This window comes from Ursus maritimus, unplaced genomic scaffold (genome assembly GCF_017311325.1).
Source record: "Ursus maritimus isolate PB19 unplaced genomic scaffold, ASM1731132v1 scaffold_23, whole genome shotgun sequence".
Lineage (NCBI taxonomy): Eukaryota > Metazoa > Chordata > Mammalia > Carnivora > Ursidae > Ursus > Ursus maritimus.
Genome location: NW_024424786.1, coordinates 36,515,616 through 36,541,296, shown reverse-complemented (window position 1 = coordinate 36,541,296; position 25,681 = coordinate 36,515,616). Strand labels below are relative to the sequence as shown.

The 25,681-nt window shown below is 39.7% G+C and overlaps 1 protein-coding gene across 1 annotated transcript; it reads right to left on the bottom strand.

Moving 5' to 3' along the window:
* Nucleotides 1-12,935: 12,935 nt before the first annotated feature.
* LOC103678148 (membrane-spanning 4-domains subfamily A member 12) lies at nt 12,936-24,402 on the bottom strand. The gene is made up of 5 exons (XM_008707458.1): nt 24,136-24,402; nt 20,276-20,413; nt 19,611-19,667; nt 17,768-17,884; nt 12,936-13,422 (listed from the first exon to the last, which is right to left on the bottom strand). The coding sequence occupies exons 1-5, from the start codon at nt 24,400-24,402 to the stop codon at nt 13,288-13,290; spliced, it is 714 nt and encodes a 237-aa protein (XP_008705680.1). The 3' UTR covers nt 12,936-13,287.
* Nucleotides 24,403-25,681: the final 1,279 nt, after the last annotated feature.

Below are 25,681 nucleotides of genomic sequence, written 5' to 3'. Positions count from 1 at the left end.
TGGCTCAGTCAGGAAAGCATGTGATGCTTGATCTGAAGATCATGAGTTCAAGCCCCACATTGGGTGTGGAGCCTACTTAATTAAAAAAAAAAAGTAAAAATTTCAGAGGATACATTATTTTAACTATAATATAAACTTTAATAGGAGGCTATTTAATGCTTTAACTCTAATAGTTCTAGCCCTTTGTAAAGCAAGTAGTCTAAAAACACATAAATGCAATTAGCTAATATTAAAGATACATTTTAGAGAAAAGAGATTTTATAAATCTCTTTAATAAATCTCTTTTATAAATCTATAAAAGAGATTTTATAGAAAGACCACTTTTTCAGGAACAATCTTATGCATTTTTATAGGTTTAGAATTTTAGATTTCCTCTGCATCATATTTGGAAGAATAGCATTATCTTTAGAGATTCTTTGGATTTGATTGGGAGAAAACCCCCTACAAGATAGCAAAATCCTTAAGAGCCTGGACTTTATAGTTGTCTCGCTATTGTCACCCAGTAAATATCTCTTGAATAAGCACATCAGAATGAAGGAAATTAACTCCACATGACTTTGCCAACTCTTAAGTGGGTTTGAAAAATAGTGTCTCCCTTTATAATTGGCAGTTGTCCTATATAATACTATGAAATATCTAAGTAACCAAAGCTTGAAAAGAACTCCATAAGAAAGCAAGGCTGCTAGTGTGTGGAGAAGAACAAGATAGGTTTTCTTATTTAAAAATGGTTCTTAACCTAGAGCCAACGAATGGGATTTTAGGAGGTCATAGGCCTCTTGCCCATACACAAAAATATGAGTGCAAAGGATTACAATAGATACATGAAGCTGGGGAGAAGATTCAGAGCTTTCTTCCTATGTCCGAAGGGGTCTGTGACTCCAAAGAGATTAAGAATCTCTGCTGAACAGTCAGGTGGGAGACAATCTACACAGTGGCCAAGTTCAAAGGAAAAGTTCACATCCAGTGGAAAAGTTCTTTCTCTTTCAGATGTGAAAGAAAATGATCTTCATAATTCCTTGGTGTTTATTAAGAGATAGCTAAGCTCTGTTTATAACTGAAGAGACAAATTAGTAATTATTCTATTGCATAGACATCAATACAGTAATTGAAAGAGATCAGCAAGAGATCCCTCTCCCAGTTTAAAAAACAACAACAACTTCTTTTATTCCTTTTTGGGATTTATCTATTACCCTATGTATGTTGGTTTAGTCAGTATGCTTATATCTAAGCACATATTTGTTTATGAAGAGACATGAGATCAGTCAAAATTTGTAGAGGACAATCAGTATTAAAAAAACATTTTTGGGTGAAGGGGAGTGGGAAATACAGGGAGATTCAAGTTATGGAATGAATAAGTCACAGGAATAAAAGGTACAGCACAAGGAATATAGTCAATGATACTGTTACAGAGTTGTATGGTGAGAGATGGTAGCTATGCTTGTGGCAAGTGTAGCACAATGTACGGAGATGTCAAATCACTATGTTGTGTACCTGAAACTGATATAACATTGTGTGTCAACTATACTCAAAAAAAATTTTTTTAAACCCATTTTCACCCATTTGACTTAACCAAATACACCCGCTCCAGATTCAAGAATAACCGTTAGTAAATTGAAATATTGCATATTCCTGAATTTAGTTAAAGTGAAGTCTTACTTACCCCTAAAACGAGACTATCTGCTGTAGAGATTTTTGAACACCTACAGGGAGCCATACTACCAGCATTTCCTCTAGATGATTACGCTTCTAATCTTTGGTGATATTTTTTATTAGCAAACTTCTACAAAACAATACAAAACACGTATACACACTTTGCTCAAAAGAAAATACTTAAGTTTGATTCTTTCCCTACTGTTTTATAACCACCTCCCCAAACTCTGAAGCAGTTGCTTTCTTCTTTCTGTACCTAACTTTGTAAAGGCATCAGCTTGCATCTCCCTATTCTGAAAAACAGCCTCCATAAGTGAAAAGCCTCTCTCTATGACTGAAAAATATAGGCATATTACAGTTATTTTCTCTGAGTAGTAAACAGTGACTCTGGATGATAAACTATGAAGAACACTTGGGGAGCAGTGTTAGAGAATTTTCAGTAAAGCGTTTAACAACTTATTTGCAATTCATAATCAGTTCAGTGCAATTCATAATGCTACGTTTGTATGTCAAAACTAAGTTCGTGTACTTAAATTCATCATGGGCTCATGATTTTTTTTTCTGTCACATACTTGAGATCTAGTTCTTTATATAAAAGAACTTTTTCTGCCATCAGACAACTTACCAAAGTTGCTTCCACAATCCTAAAGGCTTCTCCTAGGAATTCTTTTGTTGTTATTGTCCCCCATTATTCCTGCATTTCTCCCTGGTGTTCAGAAAACCTGGCTAATCACTGTATCCTTTGCGGTTCTGATATTACATTGTTCTACACCTTCTAACATGTCATATTCAGGTCAATAACATGAATCATGCTTCTTAAACCTTCAATCTTGATCCTTTCCAAAGGAGGGTTTGAGTAAATAACCTCTCATTCCCTGCACTCTTAAAATCTCATGATTTGATTATTTTAATGAGTCTTCGGTTGCTAAAATTGATTTTCTGAATGTCTCTTAATTCTATAAAGTACGGAGACAGAAAAAAGCTAGGTAAGAATACAAGAGCTATTGACAGTACAGAAAACAATATGTTAATAACTTAAGTATAAATAATAAGTTTCATATATTAAACAGCACCTTTGAGAAACACCACAGAAAGGGTACAGGCCTAAAGGCAACCAAGATTAATCATTCTGTCATGATTAAATAAAAGACACAGAATTACAGAATTCATATATAAAGTAATGAGGAAGTCATATCTAGATTGCTATCATCACTTTTAAGAAAAAAGGAAAATAATAAAAAATAATTAGCCCTTTTGTATATGTATAAAAATTCTTCTCACAGTTGATAGTGGAAGCACCACAAGTGACTTGGGGAGAATATTTAGCATCCTATAGTCTCCATCAGGCCCCCACTGAAACCACCCCAGGAGAAGTATGCATTAAAGTACCAAGAAAAAACAGGTTGTGTGTGTTTAAAGTTCTTTAGCGTAATTGACGGAAGAAAGAAAATAAGAATTTCTGCAATATTATTTCTGGAATAAATGATGGTTAGAATTTTTTAGAAAGACATTCTACATTCAGTTACTCTATAACCCAGTTAAGTATCTTATTTTGTTAAAAAAAAGATAAATAAATAAAATAAAAAATAAAAATTAATAATTTGTTTTTATTCTCTGGTGATCTCATCACTAATCCAAAAGGCAGCTGCAGAACAAGCCCTTGGCCCTTATTCCCAACCCTATCCTCATCCCCTACACTTGCCTTTAAGACACAGAAATTCTGGAACAGTCACAGAGAACTCATGTCTAAAACCACTTCTCCATCTTTAGCAGGGATGAGACTCCTGTCTTCAGAATAAAGTTCAAACCCTTCGGCAGGGCCGAGAAAACCCTTCATGAACTGTTCCCCACCCACCTTCTCGGCCTCATCCCAGCCCCTCTGTGGATTTCGGCCCCAATAGCAACCTTCTATTAGTACTCCTCTCCTTGCTCCCCTACACTACATCACAGCGCTGTCTAACTTGGGATCAGGACCGGCTCCCAAGGCAGCGTGAGCTCCCGGAAGCCGAGGAATTCCTTTCTCCATGTCCAGGGCCAGTCCTAGGCTGCGACCGAGGGACTCACACTTGATGAAGTGGACTGGGCTGGGCGCGCAGGGGGTGGCTGAGGCCCAGTACCTGCACAAGGCTGGACGGGGCAGAGGAGGGAAAGTGGGGGGCTCGGAATTCTATCTCTGCCTCCCTTTTCAGCTTTTAACACTTAAGAAATACCGTAAGTAAAGCGACATCATTACCCTTCATTTTACTTGTTCAAGGTCCTAAGGATCGAGTTTCGCCCTCTCAGGCCCAGGCTAAGGGGGCGGAGACCCCACGTGGGCCGGTCCCCTCGCCCAGGAGCGCTCCTCCAGCACCCCGTCCGGGTCCTCCTGCCAGCGCCCAAGCCCAGGTCAAGAGGCAGATCTCCGCGGGCCGCGCCCTCAGGGCCAGGTCCCCAGACGCTGCCAGGCAAGCATCACTGAAGCAGCAAGGAGCCCAGGACCCAGCAGGCCCTCAGGCTCCTCAAGCCACGCGGGCCTCCAACGGCAGCGGCTGGGGCAGCGCCCCCGAGCGCCTGCGCACTCACTCCTGGTACGTGACGGGGGTGGAGGAGAGCGTGTGCGCAGACTCACTAGGGCTTTGCGGACCACGTGGTCAGACTCGCGGGAACTACCGCGCGGTGTCTGGAGAAATGGTTTCTCCAAACTTCCATTTCTGATATGGGCTCTTCTCGTGCCTTCTCTGCCGAGCGACCAGGATCACTGATGAACAGTCAGTCACTCACCTTCTCTGTCCTCGGAGGAAAATTATAGCGCAAATGCATTTTAGGAGGTGTAAATATTGAAAAAACGGTTGAGTCAGTGACTACCCTCCACCTTTTTAAAAAAAATGTAAGAAGCCAAAGAAGGAAATTAATGAAGAGACTATTTGGCAAGACACCAGAATGACTTTTTCGTCCACCTGCTGAGGTGAGTTTACGTTTCAGGTTATACCTGGTATCAGTTTTCTATTTGATGTGGAGAGTCGTTAAAACAATGTGTGTGAAAAGATGTGTAAGGAGTAGAGGTAGAAGCTGGAAGATAAATTAACTTGTCAGTTAATTTAATATCACGGTTTTTGCTTGAGGTTCACTCCCCGACTTCCTCATCCGCCTCATCTACCACATCGGACCCTTGTCTTACACCCTTGTGTAGGTCCAATGTGGTAGATGAGGCGGATGAGGAAGTCGGGGAGTGAACCTCAAGCAAAAACCGTGATATTAAATTAACTGATAAGTACAGCTACTCCGGTTACGCAGCTTTCATGATGTACGGAGATAGTGAAGTACCTGGAAAGCAGATATTCCTGCAGCTACTGAATGTTACGAAGTTTCGTTTGTTCCAGGAAAATGTATATTGGTATTTTGGGAAAATTAAAATTCAAGCTTGTGATGTAAATATTTAGTAAATAATAGTGAGTAAAACATTCGGGAACAGAGACTCATTTTTCTTTTAAAAGAAATTGCCTAAATGCCACTAACACCCCCCCCTTTTTTTTTTGCCAAAGCCAAATTACAATTATATCTTAAAGCCACCAAGAACTTTATGATCATTTATAGCTCAAAAATCAGTTATAAGCTCAATAACTTTATTATTAGCCTCACAGCTAGCTAGCTTCCTTACATTGTGACTCTGCAGCCCCCTCAATTAAAAGAAAAAAAATATGTACAGGCTGTTCTAATGCCTTTACATTTTGTATTGGTCAGTGTATCACTGACGTTATCAGTTTTAGTTGTAAGTAAGAAGGCAATTTAGTTTCTGACATTAGAATTGTTCTTTTGTGCTTTACCTGTCTGTGAGCAGAGAGTGATCTGACAATACTAAGCGTTCTGTGTGTGTAGAAGAACTCACTTGAATGTGTTTTCAGTGTCAAGATTATGGATTTAGTAGAAATGAGAATCAGGTCTGATGAGATGACTCCCTATTGGAACTTGCTGCCCTGATTGATTGATTGTGAGAGAAGAGAGCTATCTTTTCTTTTCATCTAAGGTTTACCCAACAGTCTGTGGAAATTAGCTTGGATTTGATGATTTTCTTGGATGGGGGATGAAATATGTATTTGTATTCAGTGAATACAAATACATATTCATTTGTGTTCAGTGTGAACATAGGCAAGAGTAGATTAAGAAGTCAAACCGTAGGATAGGCAAAGTTCCTTGGTACTTCTTAATTCCTTTGATAACCAGTTTTGCTTTTCTCTGTCCTTATAAACTGGGTTTCGAAATTTAGAATTAATTTCATTCTAATTTTTGTCACTTAGTTCTCAAAACTGCTTCCTTCAGCAATGAAGAGGCAGTCGGTCATGGTATGACATCCAATATGGCTTACTTTTTTTTTTTTTTTTGAGTTTTAATTTTTGTCATTTAAAATATTTTCCCATGCAGGTTGTGTTGTTAATTTCCCTTGAAGTGGTCAACAAAGACATTATGAGGATAACAAAGACATTACAAGGAAATTTGCTGAGACCACTATGCTTGATACGTTGTTAAGACCATTGTTGGGGGATCATTATAAGGACTCCATGGGCTTTAAGCCCTCATAAAATATTTTGTCCAAATTGTTGTGAGGAATTGCATTTTACTTATGCAAGGGACGAAACAGATACTTCCTCTGTGTAAACCTCAGGTTATTCTAGTAAGAAAAATGGAAATAAATCTGTATAACACTGGGGAAACTAAGCAGTTGAGTTTACTGTAGATGTGCAATATATGTATATATGCATATAAAATATGGTATATATGTATACGGATACATATACTTGCACACATAAACATGTATGTAGTAGATTTTCATTTCCATATAGTTAGCATTATTACATAAATACAGTTCTTTAAGGAAATGCTTAAAAATTATTTTGCCTTTTTTTTCTTTTTGTATTTACTGTCCAGGCAAAATGTTATGTGCTTTACATGTGTTTAAAGATAGACTGAGATACATCAAAAATTTGAAGAGTTTGAGCAAACATTGATTTGAATTGGGCAACACCAAACTGAAAATGGTTGGGAACACCTCATCAGCAGGAGCTGGGGGGAAGGTTTTTATCTAGAAGATGTGGAAGCAAAGCAAGGAAATTATTTGATCAGCTATGATTTAGACAGCTGCCTTATTTGAGAGAGCTTAGTTAGCTGTGGTTAGTTCTTAAGTTTAATTTTCTCAGGTTGGAGTGCATTGATTCTGGCTGGGGTTTTGGTTTGCCTATGTAGGCTGTCAAAGCATTAGAGCCACTCTGGTCTAATGGCCTCCTTGTTTAGCTGCTTTAGCACATTGGCTTATCTTACTTAAACTGCACCATTTTTATTATTTTAACTGGTGAAAATACTGAGGCTTGGGGAGGTTAGGGATCTTGTTCATAGTCACACAGCTTACAAATGTGCAAGTTGCAGTTCTAACTCCAGCAATCTAGCTCCAGAATCTGTACGCGTTTGCTTTCTCAGGCCTCCTTCAGGAAGAGCTGTGCCATATGACTGTTGCAGAATTGTGTTAAGGAATACTGTTGGTGAAATCAGAAGGTCTAGGGATGGTTCTCAGCTCCAATTCTGGCTGTGTGTACTACTCTTTGACTTTGTTTTCTCCTCTTACAGTGTAAGTCTCTGACATTAAGCTTTTGATTGCCAGTGCATCCAATTCAAACACACTCCTCTCAAGTAAATGAATTGCCAGCTGTATGACACAGCTACTGGCAAAACAACTAGGGAAAAAGTAGGCTATGCACCCCAAAGACTCCCTTTTAGAAAGCTCTCTCTGGGGCACCTGGGTGGCTCAGTTGGTTAAACGTCTGCCTTTGGCTCAGGTCATGATCCTAGGGTTCTGATATCGAGCCCCATGTCAGGCTCCCTCCTCGCAGGGAACCTGCTTCTCCCTCTCCTCCCTACTCATTCTCTCTCTCTCTCTCTCCCTCTCTCTCTCTCTGTCTCTATCTCAAATAAATAAATTAAAAAAAAAAAAAGCTCTCTCTGGTTAACATAGATAACTAACCACTTGAATGACCTTGCTTTTCCCTTCCCTGCCCTAATTCCTGCTCTTATGTCTTAAATTCACCCATAAAGAGTGTACCTAAGAAACTGTAGGTACTCTACATTCAGCCCTAATAAAGGCAGAACCCCAGGTTTGTGCTTTCTCTCTCTCCCTTGCTACATGGCCCTTGGGGCATGCTGTGTACCTTCCAGGACTTGTGAGTAGTAAGTCCTGTCCTTCAAAGTTTCCTGATGGTTGCTGCTGAGGTGCATCCTGCAATTACAGTAAGAACCACAAGGATCAATCCAGCCATAGCGCTTATTCCAGTAGGGGCAACGTCTGTGGGGGCCGCCATGAGTAGTAAGGCTTAGGCAAGGGCCTTATGTATTCAGGTCGATAGCATCACTATCAATAGGCTGAGACCACAGAACTAGACATTGCAGCCAGCATTCTCTGACTATATGAAGTGATATTTGGCCAAAAAGTCTGTACCAGATTGTAAGTGTTGCTAAGTTCTTAGGTGAGTGTCAGGAATTGTGAAAACAAGGTCAAATTGTGTGTGAGCTTTAAATTGGGTAGTCACCACGAGTGGAGAAAGAGATTGGTGCAGTCCACTGAATACCAGTGAGCCAGCCAGTAGAATTGAATAAAAGGGTACCCATTTTTATTTTTTTAATTATTTATTTATTTTTTAAAAAGATTTTATTTATTTGAGAGAGAAATACTTATATTCCTTGAGTGAAGTCTTTGTACTCAAACCCAGCATTTATTTATTACTTGTAAATAATAAGTACCTGCTTGGGGGGACGGGCTAAGGGAGAGGGAGAAGCAGACACCCTGCTGAGCCGGGAGCCCGTTGTCAGTGGTCATCGCAGGACAAGGGATATCCATTTTTAGAGTGAAGTCAGGGAACTGAGGAGTGGAGCAGAGGTGGGTTTGGGGAGAAGAGTAAACATTTCAAAAATATAGATTACCTTGTTGAGAATAGTCTGGAGAGGGGAAGGCTTTGTTTGTTTTAATTGGACAACGAAGGGAGAAAGGAAAAAATTAGCCAGTTTTAGGAAAATGCAGATGTCCAAATCCTCTCCATCCCGTGGGAATTAGGACACACTGGCCTCATTTGCCTGGCTTGCCTCCCCATCTGCTCAAGCACACCTCAGTTCTTCTGGGAGTCCCCAGAATTTTCACATTGTTCTGTAGCACAGCAGCCACTTTCCATCTTCATCTTTGTCTTCCCAGGCCATGCAGCTACCTTTTTTGAGAAGGCCACTTTGCCCTGGCTTGCCTCCCCATCTGCTCAAGCACACCTCAGTACTTCTGGGAGTCCCCAGAATTTTCACATTGTTCTGTAGCACAGCAGCCACTTTCCATCTTCATCTTTGTCTTCCCAGGCCATGCAGCTACCTTTTTTGAGAAGGCCACTTTGCCCTGGGTGCTGTCCCCCAGTGCTTCCCAAGCTCCAGGGCCCTGGGGTCCAGCAGCCTTGCATTTTCTTCAGGCCTCCTCACAGAGCAGGAGCTTTGTTATAGTTCATGTGCGAATGAGAGCACCTCTTTCTCCATGGGGATCAAACCCGGTTTGGCCCAGGCTGTGAACTGGACTCCATGTCCTGTTCTTTCAGCTTGAGCTCCAGATACTGAACTCCAAGCTTCCTGCAGGAGCTTTTCCCCTGATTCAATTCACTCCTACAAATAGATGCCTGGGGTCCCTGGGCACCTCCCTCCCAGTCACCCAAATTGAGGATAGTTTGGCCAGCATCTGCTCCATGGGACAAGGGAACAGTTGTGACTGATTGATTTTTAGAGGGATTTAACAAATGCTGCAAAATATACTCTGGAAAAAGCTTTCAGAAATGTTGTGTAGGCCAGGCATGAATCAATGATGTATATGTATCTGTGATGTATTTGTAGATTCTGGAAAGATAACTTTGAACCCATGCATTTCATGAAATCTTGACCAAAGTCTTAGAATTTAGAATTGGTTGATGCCCTGGAGCCCTAGAAATCTAATAATAAGCTGTGTTTTTCTGAGGAGGGAAGACAGTAAATATGGGATACACTTGGGTTTTCCTTGTATAGCTTTAGTTATATTTCTTGAGTGAAGTGTTGGTACTCAAACCCACCATTTATTACTTTTACGTGAAAAAAGCATGTGTATACTGGCATTAAGATAAAGCCTGCTCTATCCTGTTTTGTATTACCCCACATAAAAAGTATGTAAACCTTAATTTTGTGTAATAGCTTAGCACAGTGTTTGGTCACAAAGTAGTAATATAATATATTTTTTTGAGCAAGTGAATGAATAAATGAGTAAGTTTTTAGATAATCCAGAATGAAAATCCATAAGGTCTTTAGTAATTTAGTGTTAGTATTATAAGTAATTCCGTATTTTAGCAATTTAGTATTAGTAATAGGCATATGACTTCTGTGCTGGGATATAATATTTCTACTCCAGTCACTTTCTCAGGTCTTAGGTCACAGGTGCATTTTTAGAAAGCTTAGAAGATTTAAAACTTAAAGTTAAACTTTGATTTTATTTTTCACAGGAAGTCTAACACTTAGATGACATAAGTATCCAAGGAACAGAATCTTTGTTTTTCTCAAGTGCAACAGTGCCCCGTACAGAGTAGGCACTCAATTAATTTTGATTAGTGAATGAATGAGTACTTTCCCTAGTTGCATAAAAACACGATTGCATTGTTTAAAATGAATCCACCATATAAGAATTTTATGCTTACAACATAGTTAAAATTGCAGAAGTAGGCAGTCTTGTTTTTTATACTGTAACAAGCCTCAATTTAAAATACAAATTTTAGATGGTTGAAACCCACATCTATTAGCATCCTTTGACTCTCCAGCAAAAAGAGGAGTTAGGGAGGCAAATCAAATGACATTCTAGATACCAAGTTAAGGGACACTCAGTTGTGATTAAAAGTAAAAGGGTAACTTTCAGGAGACAAGTGCTGAAAGTAGTAGTATTATATGACTGCATCCCTTGTCTCCCATTAGAGAGGTAGGTAGTTCCTTCCACTTGCACTACAGGTTGACTATAGAGAAACATGGTTGTTTGTTTGCTTGTTTTGGAGCTACAAATCTCTGAGTCTACCCCAGACAATAAGAATGGGAGTAATGGTTAGGAGCACTGCCTGAGCTTGCGGGCCAGATTGCCTGCGTTCAGATTCATGCTTCAGTCTTTGCTGACTGCATGTCTTAATGGCAGATTTCTAATCTCTCTGCTATAGTTTTCTCATCTGGAAATGATGTTGATTATAGTACTTGTTTCACAGGGGTGTTGTGAGCATTAAGTGTATTAATTTATGTAAGGGTTTGGGGATGTGTCCAGCACATAGAGGGGGCTAAATATTTGCTATTATCATTATTACTACTACTAAAGTAAAATGAAAAATAGAATATGTTTGACGGAAATTTATTTCAAAAATCAACTTTGCTAGAAATGCTTCTCTTCCATGAAGTCTTACTTTTTAAGTCGTTTATATAGATTTACAGTATGCCACTCCTACAGCCATTTTGGGGGCACTATTTAGTTCCTAGACCCTCAGACCATGGGGTATATGTCTTTACTTTCACTTAGCTGCTGAGCTTCATGGTGAAGGACGCAGCATTCCTGATCACTCAAATTGCTAAATAGTTGGGACCAAGGGAGACCAGGAAATTTGGAACTATGTCATATTCACCTGACATAATATATCTGCTTTCCCAGATAGAGAAATTCCATTCTTCTCATCTGCCTCTTCCTTGATTTTGATTTCTCTACCTACCCTTTCCCTATATGTTTTGTCCCATTTGGCTTGTAAAAATAATTCTGAAGCTTCAAAAATGGGTAATACTTTGCTGTTTCCAAACCGTTTTCACATAATGTTGTCTTATTTGATTTTTACAACAGCTCTACTAGAAAAAGGCAGATAACAAGTTTTGATCACTCTATCTGTCCTTTTTATTTTCTTCTCTCCTTAATCCAGTTTAGATTCATAGTCTATCATTGCCGTAATACTTTTGGCAATATAGCAAACTTTTTTGCACCTTTGGTATTTTATCATCCCCTCTTGCAAAATCCTAATCCTGGATGAAATGAAATAGTGCTTTATCTGGATTCACATCTGAGCAGCGAAGTCTTGCCGAAGAAATCAGTTTGTGCTATAAATTTGTGACCACTCCTTCAGATGTGCCCTCGGTACAGCCTGCCAGTCCTCTTCTGTTTCTCTGATCAGTTTATTCTCTATTTCCATGACTTTTCTAACACTATCCTTTCTGTTCAATATTCTGATTCTACACATGGCCCCCACCTTGGGCATGACCTCACTTCTGCTTTGATGGGGATGACATGAGCCATCGTAATGGAACCTCCTACATACTCTGTACCATCCCTGCAAACCTAGTGATATCTGCAACAATGACATCTTCCTTTCTTTCTGTTATGTGGGTAAACCACCTTTCCTCATGACTTAGGCCATGCCTTCCATATACACATTTGATTTCTTGATACTTACACTGCAATCATCCCTTTTCTCTAATATATTCAATAGCTTTCTGTCTTATCTAGATTGTTCCCATTAGCTTTTAAACATGCCCATGTTATCCCCGTTTCAGAAACAAAATAGCCATAACCCAAATAAAACTCCCTCAGTGTACCATCCTTGGCCTGCTCTTGCCCCATTGCAAAAGAGTTTAATGTACATGAAAATACTCTGTAAATAGCAAATGTAGCTATCCAGGAGTCAGGGTTTGATGAAATTAATGTACAAAATACTGTGAGCCATTTTCAGTCTTCTGGTCATCTGCCTTGGCAGCATGGTAGTGGTATGTAGGAAGAAACAGTGGCAGGGAAATGCATGCAGTTATCATTAGTGACAAACTAAGAAAGATCTCAAACACAGTCTTGAAAGATGAGCAACCATCGTGGACAGTAGAGGCCAGCTTCTGAAGAAGTTCTCAAAGAGCAGTTTAACCTCATGAGATTGCATGGTGCTCCTTTTTGTTTTTAACCAACTTCTTTTTAAAGATTTATTTATTTATTTGTTTGTTTGTTTGTTTGTTTATTTATTTATTTATTTATTTATGCGAGAGGGGAGCATGCATGCACATGAGTGGGAGGGGCAGAAGGAGAGGGAGAGAGAATCTGAAACTGTCCACATTGAGCGCGAAGCCTGACGCGGGGTCCTCATCCCAGGATCACAACCTGAGTGGAAACCAAGAGTCGGATGCACAACCGACTGTGCCACCCAGGCACCACTCCTTTTTTTTTTTTTTTTTTTTAATAATGATTTTTTATTATATTATGTTAGTCACCATACAGTACATCCCCGGTTTTCGATGTAAGGCTCGATGATTCATTAGTTGTGTATAACACCCAGTGCACCATGCAATATGAGGCACCACTCCTTTTTAAGTGGCATAAGTGAAGTAGCCATCCTTTCTGGGAGGAGCTTAAGAAAATCCTGGTGCCAAGGGGCTGGCTGCGTACATGTTGGGAATAACCAGGACAGGCTGGAATGAATAAAACAAGCGGTATTGTTACTACAATCCTATTGTGTTCTGTGCCCCACCCTGCTCCCCGCCTCATGACTCGAGGACAAAGTGCACTCTGGTTAACCCACGGTGGGACTTAGCTGACACTTGTCTGTATTTCTCCAGCACATACTCAACAGTATTTTACAGAAAAGACGCCCAGCTCACCCTGTTGTTTTTGGTGATTGCTTGTTTGGCAAAATGGGCTGTAGTACAATTTGTGCAGAACTCCAAGAGGGAGAAGATAATCAGCATGGCTGCAATTCCTTTCCCAGACAGCTGAAATCAGGAAAAAACACACCAAGATGTTGATTAATCAAGAAGTCTTCACAAAGGCTTGAGAAGGTTATTGACTCATCAAATGTGCCATTGCTCTTACTCAACTTACTCCATGATTGTTTCTCTGTTATCCTCAAATGCTTATTACAGGGGAATGTGAATTAATTTTGAATTTTCTTTAAGATGCCAGAAGACTTTCCTTTTCTCCAGACTATTTAGAAACATTAGAAAGGAAGTATATATATATATTTTTCTTTCAATGGCTTTCTTGTTTTTATAAAAATGTTACCTACTTATTAAAAAAAAATCAAGCTATATAGAAAACAGTCAGTCATCCCTAATGTCACTGCCTGGAAATAAGGAAAATTGAAATTTGATGCCTGTTATTCTAGATCTCTATGTAGAGGCCAAAAGGCAGATAGAGAAATGGATGCATGGAGAGACAGCAAGAGAGGAAGCACAACAAGAGAGAGGATGAGAGAGAGCAAGAGTTAGAAACACCATTCTTGAAGAATGGAATGGTTTCGTACTTACTATTTTGAAGTGAAAGTATTACTTGATTTTTAAAAGAATAGAAATAAGTAAATTAAGTCTGCAAAAATTTAAAAGTTTAGGGAACCCATGAAGAAGTTGAAGTAACTTTAAACTGACAAGTTTCAATTTTAGACAGTATGAAATGATTGCTATGAAAAATGAGCCAAGTGGCGCTCTCATTTGACATCTCTCTCATCTTCCCTCTCTTCACCCCCCAGTTTTTGGTGATTATGTCATTTTTCATGTTTTTATTTTTTGGGGGGTAAACATTAAAAGCTTTATATTCACTTCTATAGCTGTCATTTCTCCAGTTCAGTCTCACAGTTTTAGATGAATATTTAAATGGTTTAGTGCTCTTCACTCATCTTACACAGCTTCTCCCTGCCCTTCTGAATCTTGATTTAATTTACCTTCTGTGTGGTAGAATATTCCTTTTTTTTTTTTAAGCACCAGTGTGTTATCTTTGTTTACTGAGAGTATCTTCCTTTTGCTCTTATACTTGTACAAGAATTTTATTGGATGTGTTATTCTTTTTTCTTTTTTTTTTTAAAGATTTTATTTATTTATTCGACAGAGATAGAGACAGCCAGTGAGAGAGGGAACACAAGCAGGGGGAGTGGGAGAGGAAGAAGCAGGCTCATAGCAGAAGAGCCTGATGTGGGGCTCGATCCCAGAACGCCGGGATCATGCCCTGAGCCGAAGGCAGACGCTCAACCGCTATGCCACCCAGGCGCCCCTGGATGTGTTATTCTTGAGTCACAGTTTCTGTTCGTCAAAACTTTATGACATTGCTTCATTGTCTTCCCTAATTGAATGTTGCTGTGGTGGAGACTGAGTCACACTGATTTTTTTTTTCCAGCTCATAGGCAATTGGATTTTTCTGCCTAAAACCTTAAAAAATCCTTTGTTGTACCTTCTGTTGTAACAAGGGTCTATATCTATATCTATATCATCTATCTCAATTATTTTACATCTCTTTCTCCCAGTATAGGTTATTCCCTTTCGGTGTACAAATTCAGTTATTCTCTTATTTCAGGATCTGTTTTTCAGTATTACTGGATACTTTTTTTTCTGTACCTTTTATTGGATTCTCTAACTCAGGGAAACCACTTATTATGTTGGATGAAACTTGCCTGTCTTCCATGTTTATCATCTTCTCTCTAATTATTTAATATATTTATCATTTTCTTGTGTGAAGACTATGATTACAGTTTTTCTCTCTACCATTTTACCTGAGTCCATTCTATTTCTTGCTGTGTGTGATTTTTTTTTACTAGATCTATAATAGTGGTTTGGGGTACTCAGTTGGTGTTCTTTTTATTTCCTTCTGTCATTTTATTTTCTTTCTTTTTTTTTTTTTTTTTTTAAGATTTCATTTATTTATTTGACAGAGACAGAGATAGCCAGCGAGAGAGGGAACACAAGCTGGGGGAGTGGGAGAGGAAGAAGCAGGCTCATAGCGGAGGAGCCTGATGTGGGGCTCGATCCCATAACGCCGGGATCACGCCCTGAGCTGAAGGCAGACGCCCAACCGCTGTGCCACCCAGGCGCCCCTGTCATTTTATTTTCTTATTAATGATTTTCAATAGTATAAAATGCTCATGGGGAATCTTCTGTAGATAGTTGGGTAATGTTTCTTCCATATTTTTTTTTTTAAATCTGTACGACTGACATGCTATGGTTATAACATGGCTTGACCTGCTACTTGGAAATTACTTTTGTTGTCTCTGGGTTAGATTGAAAAATGTATACCTAGGATTGAATTGAATACCAACTCCTGAAACCCAAGTGCTATGTCTGGGTCATGTGGTAATCACAGACTGGAGTCACTGTTTCAGAGGATAGGAATTTGAGCTAAAATTTGAGGTTGTGGCTTTGCAGATTAGTAAGGAATCTAACCACGAGAATGAGGAAACTCATTGTATTCCCGATTTATGTGACTCGCATCCCCATCAAACCATGGCATATCTTGTGAGGAAGCGGGAGGGCACATGTGTTTGCATCCATTTTATTGTCTGATATATCTTTTATTCCAATCAGTTAATTGTATCTTTTGCTGAAAATAAATAATAGACATCAGAGTGTTTCTGCTGACCCCCTAACGCACGGGAATCTTAAGTCTTCTTTCCTTTTTCCTTCCTTTTTTCCTTTCATTTCTTCCTTTAATCACTCTAATGTATTTGGATAGTTTCTCTACCATTTTTTTTTTCAATTTTCTCATTCTTAAAGTGAACAACTGTATACAGGCTTTATGATTGTTTGGATATGGTGTAGGCGACTTTTCCTTGATTATATTTCTACTTAACTGCATCCACTTTGTCTTCCTTGTTTCCAGCTTCAATTTCAGGGCCACATATTGTTTTATGTTCATTTTAATGAGTGCTAACCATGCAGCTGTAGAAGTGAAAGAAATGGTTTAGCTGGCACTGAGCACAATTCTTGCTAGTGAATGTAGACTTTGCTTTCGCTTTCTTTTGAGAAATGTCTATACTCAGACCTGCCCCAAGGTGAGAGGTATATTTTGTTCCTGTGGATTTCTGCTCATTCCTCCACATTATCAAGGTGCACTGGAAGATGTTAATTCTGGTGCCCTTTCCTACTTTTCTTGAGGTTTTGGGGTGCTACACAGGGGCTTTTACCATTCAGGATTTGCTCGCTCCTTTTCTTCCTTCCTTCCTTCCTTCCTTCCTTCCTTCCTTCTTTCCTTCCTTCCTCCCTCCCTCCCTTTTCTTTTCTTTTCTTTTCTTTTCTTCTTTTCTTTTCTTTCTGATTTTATTAGCAAGAGAGAGAGTGAGTGCACAAGCAGGGGGAGGGGAGAGGGAGAGGGACAACCAGACTTCCCGCTGAGTGGTGAGCTGGATGCAGGACTTGATCCCAGGACCCTGAGATCATGACCTGAGCTGAAGTCAGATGCTTAACTGACTGAGCCACCCAGGTGCCCCTGCTTTATACTTTCTTAGAATTGACTGCTGTCCACCTAAATCTTCTTAACTCCAGATGGGAGAGCATTAGTGAGACTTGTCCATATTTTTTGGTGTCCTGCTTTTCTTAGTTTTATTTCTGGGGAGTAAAAGACAGGATTGGGAGCTGTACTTTCTTCTTCCACCTTGAGACACAGCAGAATCATTTGGTTTTTCACTTGGATGCCAATTTAAAAGGTAGTTTTTGAGTAATTTTTGTTTTTCAATTTGGTATTATAGAGGATACATTTTGTGTTCTTGCTTCTATCCCCCTCACTTACCAGAAGTTCCCTCATATTCTTTCCTACTTAAAACTGCTTCTGTACACTTTCTCTGCTCTTGGGGTAATTGTCAGAGTCCATGCTTTGCTTAATATGATTGATAATGGATGATTCTGTTTTGGGAACATTCAGAAGCATGTGTTTCATTTTGAAGTTGCTTCATTCTTTGAGTTTCTCTAATAAAGTGAAATGTCCTTATGGCAGCCAGTCTCCCCTCATCCCATTCTTACTCTAACATAAAACTACTCAGTAACTTGACTGTCTTATTTACATAGAATTTAAAGTCTTTGGAAAATTCTGTCTGGGTATCTTTAGTGTCTTTAGGTGTTTTCCCCATTGTTCACGTGGTTAACAGTGAGACCAATAAAGGATGTCCTTTCTGCCCCAGTTCCTCTGTAGAGGTAGCTCTCCCACTTTATTTTGCAGTCCTGGAGATCACGTGACCAGGAGTAGGGCTGGAATAGAAAAAAGGATTTTCCACTAGGGCTACTGTACAGTCATAAGAGATAAAAAATAGACCTGCTGTGTGAGAGTGGAGAGGAGGCCCGTGGTAGATCATGTGATACTTACAACTGCCCAGTAGTCTTGGTTGGGTAGGCCATTGATGCTCACGTCCACCAGCAGCAGAATCACTCCAATGAAGGCAAAGCAAGCACTGACAATGTTCATTCCTAGGCTGCTTTTGATCTAATGGAGATGACAGGAAAAATCATATATAGGAGAAAAAAATTAAATGAAGTAAGAATCAGTTACATGTAATGGTTCTTAATCTTTGAAATCTTGAAAAAATTTTTGAAGCTGAAATGACTTTTTTTCCTCTCCTTTTTGAGTTCTCATGAAAACTATTTTGTATGCAGCCTAAATGTAGTGTACTTCTGAAATCTGTAGAAAAATGTAAATAATACAGAGCAGAAGCTCATCTATTAGGCTTGCCTAAAAGCCTCATGCACAGTAACAATTATATTCCCTTTTTAAAGAAATAAAACAACAAATAAACCATTAATGAACATTTTTCTGTGACAGGCACTGTGTTAAATTATTTAAATACAATATCTTACAACCACTGTATGATGTAATACTACATAGCATCCAATTTTATAGGTGGAAAAGCATGTATGCAAAAGCATCTTTGCTGATAAATTTAGAAATTGATGAAAACCCTGAAGTCTTTCTAGGGACTAGATAAAAAAACCCCAGATTTAGAATGAGGAACTCAGTGGGTTTTTGTGGGTAGAAGTGTATGGGTAGAGTACAAAACTTTCCTGTTTCTACAAGAAGATTTTGACATTAGCAGACTAATTGGGAAGTCAAGTCTGCAGCTGACTTGCCAGCAGTGGCTGAGTTCTTTAGAATGCATGATTGCTTCAGCATTGCTTAGGGTCCCCTGGAGGCCTTTAAAAGGCTGCTGGAAAAAATTGCTTCAGGTACCATTTTAGTAGTTGTCTTCTCCAAATGGACAGCTTCTGTGCTGAGACAACCCCCGTTAGAGGGAAGGATCCATAAATGGTGCAGAGAAAGGGTGTTCTACTTTCTTTTTTTGATTACAACAGAAGTGGTTAATTGGGATTAGGCTGATTTAGTTTAGTTCAGTTTAGTTTAGCCTACTCTTTAGTCTAGTCTCTAGTTTAGTGTTTAGTGTCTAGTTTAGTGTCTGTTATAGCCTGTAGTCTAGTCTCTGGTTTCTAGGAGAACATGAGCAACATGGTTCTGTGTTCCCATTTTTCCATTCTTTCCTCTTGTGCTGAATTAAATATAATCTTGAAACCACCTCTGCTCTAGTTGTCGCTATTTCTTGGCAAATCATTTTCTTTCTCCTGTTTCAAAAGTAGACCAGAAAATTGCAAAAGGTAGAGAGCTGTGACCAAGAGAATTGAAAGACCTGTCTCAGTGATTATTTTTATAAACTCTTTTTGCGTACCCAGTTGGTGCTTTTAGTGATGATTTAACACAGTGTAAAACAAAAGTAAAATCTGAGTAAAAATAGGAGATATGTGCAAATAAAACATAAAAATACAAGGCAAGGCAGAACTGAGAAATGGCAAATGAATAATAGAGCCTTTGATAGTGAGGTGGCAGGTGGGTATTTCCTGACTCCTATATTCTGCTTTGGACTTCCCCTAATGCAGTGTGACCCAGCTGAGCCAGGTAACCTTTAGGATAAGCTAAACAACCTTATCTATACCACTTCTCACTTTTGTGATTGAAGAGTCAGAAGGTGGGGCTCTTCCATTTCTGAGTGGCGAATTGTGTGGACCGTGCTGGGGCACACATACCATAGAGGCAATCTATAGAAATATTTTTGGGAAAAAGCGCTCCCCTTTGCATTTGCTGAATCCACTTTCTCAGTTTTCCTTTCTAAATCGATTAAATGAATCTTCAAAAGAGTTTAAAAAGTAGAAATATCCTGACTTACCAGACTAGGGGAAAGCTTCTTGGATGCCAGTATAGAGAGAGTACCAGTAGTAATGAACTGTAGAAACAGACACATTTATTTATGAAAGATGGGTTCTTCAGTCCTGGGAGCTTCTCTCTTTGTAGGAAAGATTGGTCTATTTGTGTTCATCTAGTTTCCCTCTCAAAAATTCCTCTCCTACTTCTCCATTTTTCTGGAGTAACCTTCAGAGATTGTTTCCATTTGACTTCTCCCCTCCTTTTTTTTCTTTCCTTAGTTTTTCTGCATGATAGGAGCTTATTATTTTGTGAGCTTACCTTGTTCTGATGACCTCCAAGCTCACAGCTCAGTCTCTTGTCATTATCACTTGCATAGTTTTAATCATGCTTCCTGTCACCTCCTTTTGCCTCTCTCCACCCAGTGTATACATTTCCATTTAAAACGTAATTGGGAACTAAAACTTTGACTTGTTGGTTACTTGAACAGAGTAAACTTGAGGGTATGAGTTTAAGCTGCAGGTTAAAATGGAGAACAGAATCTTTCCCTTATTTACCCAACCAGAGCTGTTATTTCTCAATTTTCCAGCTGATCAGATGCGGGGCTTATCAGCAAATGACTTGTGCATAGGCTGGGGGTAGCTGTCCTCGATAAACTGAGAAGGAGAGGCATTCTAGCAGTCTACTCACAGAGATGCCACCCCAGAATGGATATCCACTAATAAGAGCAAAGGAAGCAAATCCCAAAACTTGTCCATAAACGACGTTCATGAAACCTAAAATAATTCCGAAACCAATGTGCATCAATCCAATCATGATCTGGATTGCCTGAAAAAAGAAAACAGGCATTTTAAAGTTGCTTCTTCATTTACAGGCACTAATGAAACATTTACTGACATTGCTGCTGCTGCTTATTTATTGTCCCCTCTGTCAAGCTCCACGAGTGTCCTTTAGGCATGCTACCTGTACAGCGAGGTGGACCATGAAGATTTTGGCATACACTGGAGCCAGGCCCTCAGTGTAGGCCTTGTCTGAGGTATTTGGGTGGCTTTAAGGGTGGCGCAAGGGGAGTTCTTCAGAAGGTGCTGCACGCATTGGTGTCCCCTGAGAGCCTCTAAAAGACTGAAAAAAATGCTTTAACTATGACTTTTATGGCTATTTCAAATGGACCTATTCTCTATTTGGAAGATCCTAGTTATGGGGAAAACATCCATGAAGGAAATATCAATGAATTTATGGGCCATTGACTGCATATTTGATAATATTCTAAACACTTCACATTTATTGTTTCGTATACTCTTCCCAGCGACTGGTTGGAGACACAGAAGTGTCTGTTTTAGTCTTCTCAGGCTGCTATAAGAAATGTGGTGCTACCGTCAGAGTAGCTTCTAAACAACAGAAATATATTGCTCACAGTTCTGGAGGCTGGGAGGTTCCAAGTTCATGAAGGTTCTTCTGGTGAGGGCTCTCTCCCTGGTTGCTAATGGTATCCCCTCACTGGGTCCTCACGTAGTGGAAAAGGCTCATGATCTCTGAGGATCCTCTTTCATTAGCCCATGCATGAGGGCTCCACCTTCCCGAACTAAGAAGTACCTCCTAAAGGCCCACATCCTAATACTATCATTGTAAGGGTTAGGATTTCAACATAGGAGTTTTGGGACATCGTTCAGACCATAGCAGTGTCCACACAATTACTGAGCAGCAGATCTGGAAAGTTAATACAGCAAATTGATTCCAGCACCCATGTCTTTAACTATTGAATATGGCCTCCCCTCAGGCTTAGCTCCAGCTCTTCCATGAAGTTATCTTGATTATATTAGTCAATTTAAGCTATCTTTTTTCTTTCTAAATTTCTTTTTTTTTTTTAAAGATTTTATTTATTTATTTGACACAGATAGACAGCCAGCGAGAGAGGGAACACAAGCAAGGGGGAGTGGGAGAGGAAGAAGCAGACTCATAGCGGAGGAGCCTGATGTGGGGCTCGATCCCAGAACGCCAAGATCACGCTCTGAACTGAAGGCAGATGCTTAATGACTGAGCCACCCAGGCGCCCCCCCCCCTTTTTTTAAGGATGTAAATTTCTGTTTTACCTGTAAATTATACATCTTATTACTTGGTTTTGTACTCATTTATATTGTTCTTTTTTTAAATTGCGGGTATGCAAACATTTTCTTTTTGGCCAAGACATATTCTCAAAGACAGGGGGTACATCTTTGTACCTCTTAGAGCAAAACTTTCCATCATCCTGAATAAACAAATTTGTGAGAAATAGGCGCTTCTAGTTTTGGCCAGAAGCTAACTCTAGATTTACCATTTGTTTCTTCCCAAGCTTACATCTTATCTGTCCAAGGAGACTGCAAATACAAAGATTGCTATGTTTATTTCTTTAATAACTTGCTATTGAATACGGTTAAGTTATTGAGTTGGAACAGAATTGGAAAAAAATCACAGCTTCCTAAATAATGCTAAGAGATTAGTATTTTCTTTGACTAATGAATTTCTTTGAGAATCATAAAAGCTATGACTCTTCTCCTTGAAAGACTATTCCTACACATCCATCCATACACACACCACACTTTTGCATGTGACTTCAGCGGTGTCATGGGCTAAAACCAGTCATGGATCTCAGTTGAAGAACTCCTGCATTAGGCATTATAACTGGTTGTTACAAGCTCTTCCTTAGAGAACAATTCACTTGTCTGGCCACAAACTTCTTATTCTCCTCCTTGCCGTCATCTTGATGGCAGGTAGATATTGGATTAATACTGGCTTACTTTTCTCCCAGTGTAACGCTGGCTCTACCGTTTACTGACCAAACTTGCCTACGGGCCAGACCGTAATGTGGTCATTTAACTCACTCTGGAGTTTTGGCCACAGAACTCTTTGCGTTCTGAGTCAGTTGGGGCAGACGTTGCACGTCCTACCACCTGAGGCCCCTGCATTGCTGTGGTGGCTGGGAGCTGGTAATAGCGTGAGTGTATAGTCTTCAGGGAGACGAAGTAGCTTTTGCCAGCTGCAGCTTTTAAAAACAAAATGGCATCCGTCACTTTAAAGTACTTTTCTTGTGTACCCGTTTGTTCAAAAGCAGAATGCGCCAGTGTTTCCCCACTCCACTTGGAGTACAAGCCAGAGCCCCTGTCCTCCAGGCCTCCCAGGGTCTGGCCCCCACCCCTCCTCTGCCCTCCTTGAGATGATGGTCTCCCTCCATCATACTGTTCTACTTTACTGGCCTCCTCCCCATTCTTCAAACACAGCACTCACATTTTCCTCTAAAGACCTTTCCAACTTGACCTGGAAGCTCTTACCCTGATATCTGCGTGGCTTGCTCCTCCCTTCATGTCTTTGCTCAAATGTCATCTTCTAAGGAAAGCCTACTCTGATCAGCTTGAAATTGTGACCCATACACTTCACTGCCTGGTACTGATTATCCCTTTTACACTTCTTTATTCTGTCCATATCATTTATCACCTTCTAACACATCATGTACTTTAGTTCTTTTTTATGTGTGTAGTCTGAGGTCTGTGATTCTAATCTATATGAGGGCAGAGATTATGTCTGTTTTGTTCTCTGTAGTATTCCCCACACCTTTGTGGGGCTGGCTTTGTGGGGTGCTAGTTTGTCCCTTTGCTCAGTGGGAGCAGGAAATTTCCTTTCTCTACCAGGAGGAGGAGATGAGGGGCCACCCCCACAGCCTAGACCTGCCTGCTAGAGGGGGCAATGCTCATTTCTACTTTTCTAAAGTGGTGAAACTTGAAATAGGTAGTGAGATGGCTAGACAAGTTTCTGGTGCATAATGGGCACTAGTATAACATACTGAGTGCTCCAGCAGAGAATTGAGAACTGCACACAGGGAGAGGCAGTATTGTGTGGTGGAATCGTTAGTGGCATGTATGAGGTACCTGGAAAGCACAGCAAAAACTAGCAATTCTGTCTCTGCAGGTGGAATCTTCACAAGCATGTCTTACAGTGCTTACATAAACAAGATTATGAGCGTTCGAAGCGCCGTTTGTAGAAGTAACATGGCAGTTAAGTGATAACGCCTGCACAGGCCCTGAGTGAAAGGCACAGCAGAGGGAATGGCCATGAATTTTTCTACACCCAGTTTCCCCAGACTGCCCATTTATAGTTGCTTCTGTTTTTAAGGCAGCCGTCAGTGTTCATTTTAATGTGAATTCACCTATATACAAATACCGGGCTTGCGACTAATCTGAGACAGGATTGAGGGTGCCCAAAATGTCTTTTACAGAAGTGATATCAAGCTAGAAGTAGTGCTGTTCCCATAATGTCAGTGTTACTGAATCATCCTGCTAGGAAGAGTCCTTTGTCACCTGTTAGAGTCTTGCTTGAATCTAAAATAAAGTGAACTCAGGGTAAAGTCTATATGCAGATGAATTATTTCTTCCTTAAAGGGACACGGTTTCCAGAGTAACAGAACTTTTTAATGATTGGATGTAGGTCATGAGATCAAAAACGTCTCTCCACCTATAACTTAGAAGTACAATATAACCTTGCAAGTTCAAAATTAAAATTCTCATAGTAAGTAGACTTACCCCTAATATCTTTGCGTCTTCTCTGAAGTTTGTGGTTTCTGTTCCTGTAGCTGGGTTTACCACCTGTGTATTTACTGGGCCTTGCTGACTGTTGGTGATGATTCCTGGAGACCCGAAGAAGGGAGGCTGACCACTCTGAGCTTGGTTTCCCAGGTGTATGAAACTCACAGGTTGTTGAGACCCAGGAGCCATGATGTGGCTTCGTGGATAAGGATTGAGTATGGTTTCATACATTCGGGGCTGGGTTGTTGGCTGGGATGACATCATTGTGTCCTAAGTACTACAAAACACATCAAACAGATCAATTTACCCACAAAAAAAGTTAAAGAAAATCTTGTCAAATGTCAAATTTCTATGTAAATACTATAGAGCAAGTGAGCAAGTAATGGGTAATGACAACCAATGTGAACATGATCCTCATTTGACTTTGGAATCTATACACCCTATAGTTCAAAGGAAGTCAAGGAGGGGAAGATAGGAGTAATTTTATTTTCCAATTCCTATTTGATTTTGTAAAGTATTTGTATATATTAACCTTCCCTGAGTTCATTGCATCTGAAGGACAACAGAGGGAGGGAGTTTGTTTTGTTACTCATGAAAGAAATTGAGGAAGACACAAAGAAGTGGAAAAATATTCCATGCTCATAGATTGGAAGAACAAATAGTTTAAAATGTTTATGTTACCGAATGCTATCTACACGTTCAATGCAATACCTATTAAAATACCATCACCATTTTTCACAGAGCTGGAACAATCCTAAAATTTGTATGGAACCAGAAAAGTCCCCAAATAGCCAAAGTAATGTTGAAAAAGAAAACCAGAACTGGAGGTTTCACTATTCCAGACTTCAAGCTGGATTATGAAGCTGTAATCATCAAGACATCATGGTACTGGCACAAAAACAGACATATAGATCAATGGAACAGAATAGAGAATCCAGAAATGGCCCCTCAACTCTATGGTCAACTAATCTTTAACAAAGCTGCAAAGAATATCCAAAGGATAAAAGACAGTCTCTTCAACAAATAGCATTGGGAATATTGGATAGTCACATGCAGGAAGAATGAAACTGGACCACTTTCTTACACCATACACAAAAATAAACTCAAAATGGATGAAAGACATAACTGTGAGGCAAGAGTTGATCAAAATCCTAGAGAAGAACACAAGCAGCAACCTCTTCGACCTTGGCTACAGCAACTTCTTGCTAGACACCTCTCCAAAGACGAGGGAAACAAAAGCAAAAATGAAGTATTGGGACCTCATCAGGATAAAAAGCTCTTGCACAGCAAAGGAAACAGTCAACAAAACTAAAAGGCAACCTACTGAATGGGAGAAGATATTTGCAAATGACATATCAGATAAAGGGCTCGTATCCAAAATCTATAAAGAACTTATCAGGCTCAACGCCCCAAAGAAACCAAATAATCCAGTCAAGAAATGGGCAGAAGACAGGAATAGACAGTTCTCTAAAAAAGATATACAAACAGCTAATAGACACATGAAAAAGTGATCAACATCACTCGGCATCAGAGAAATACAAAT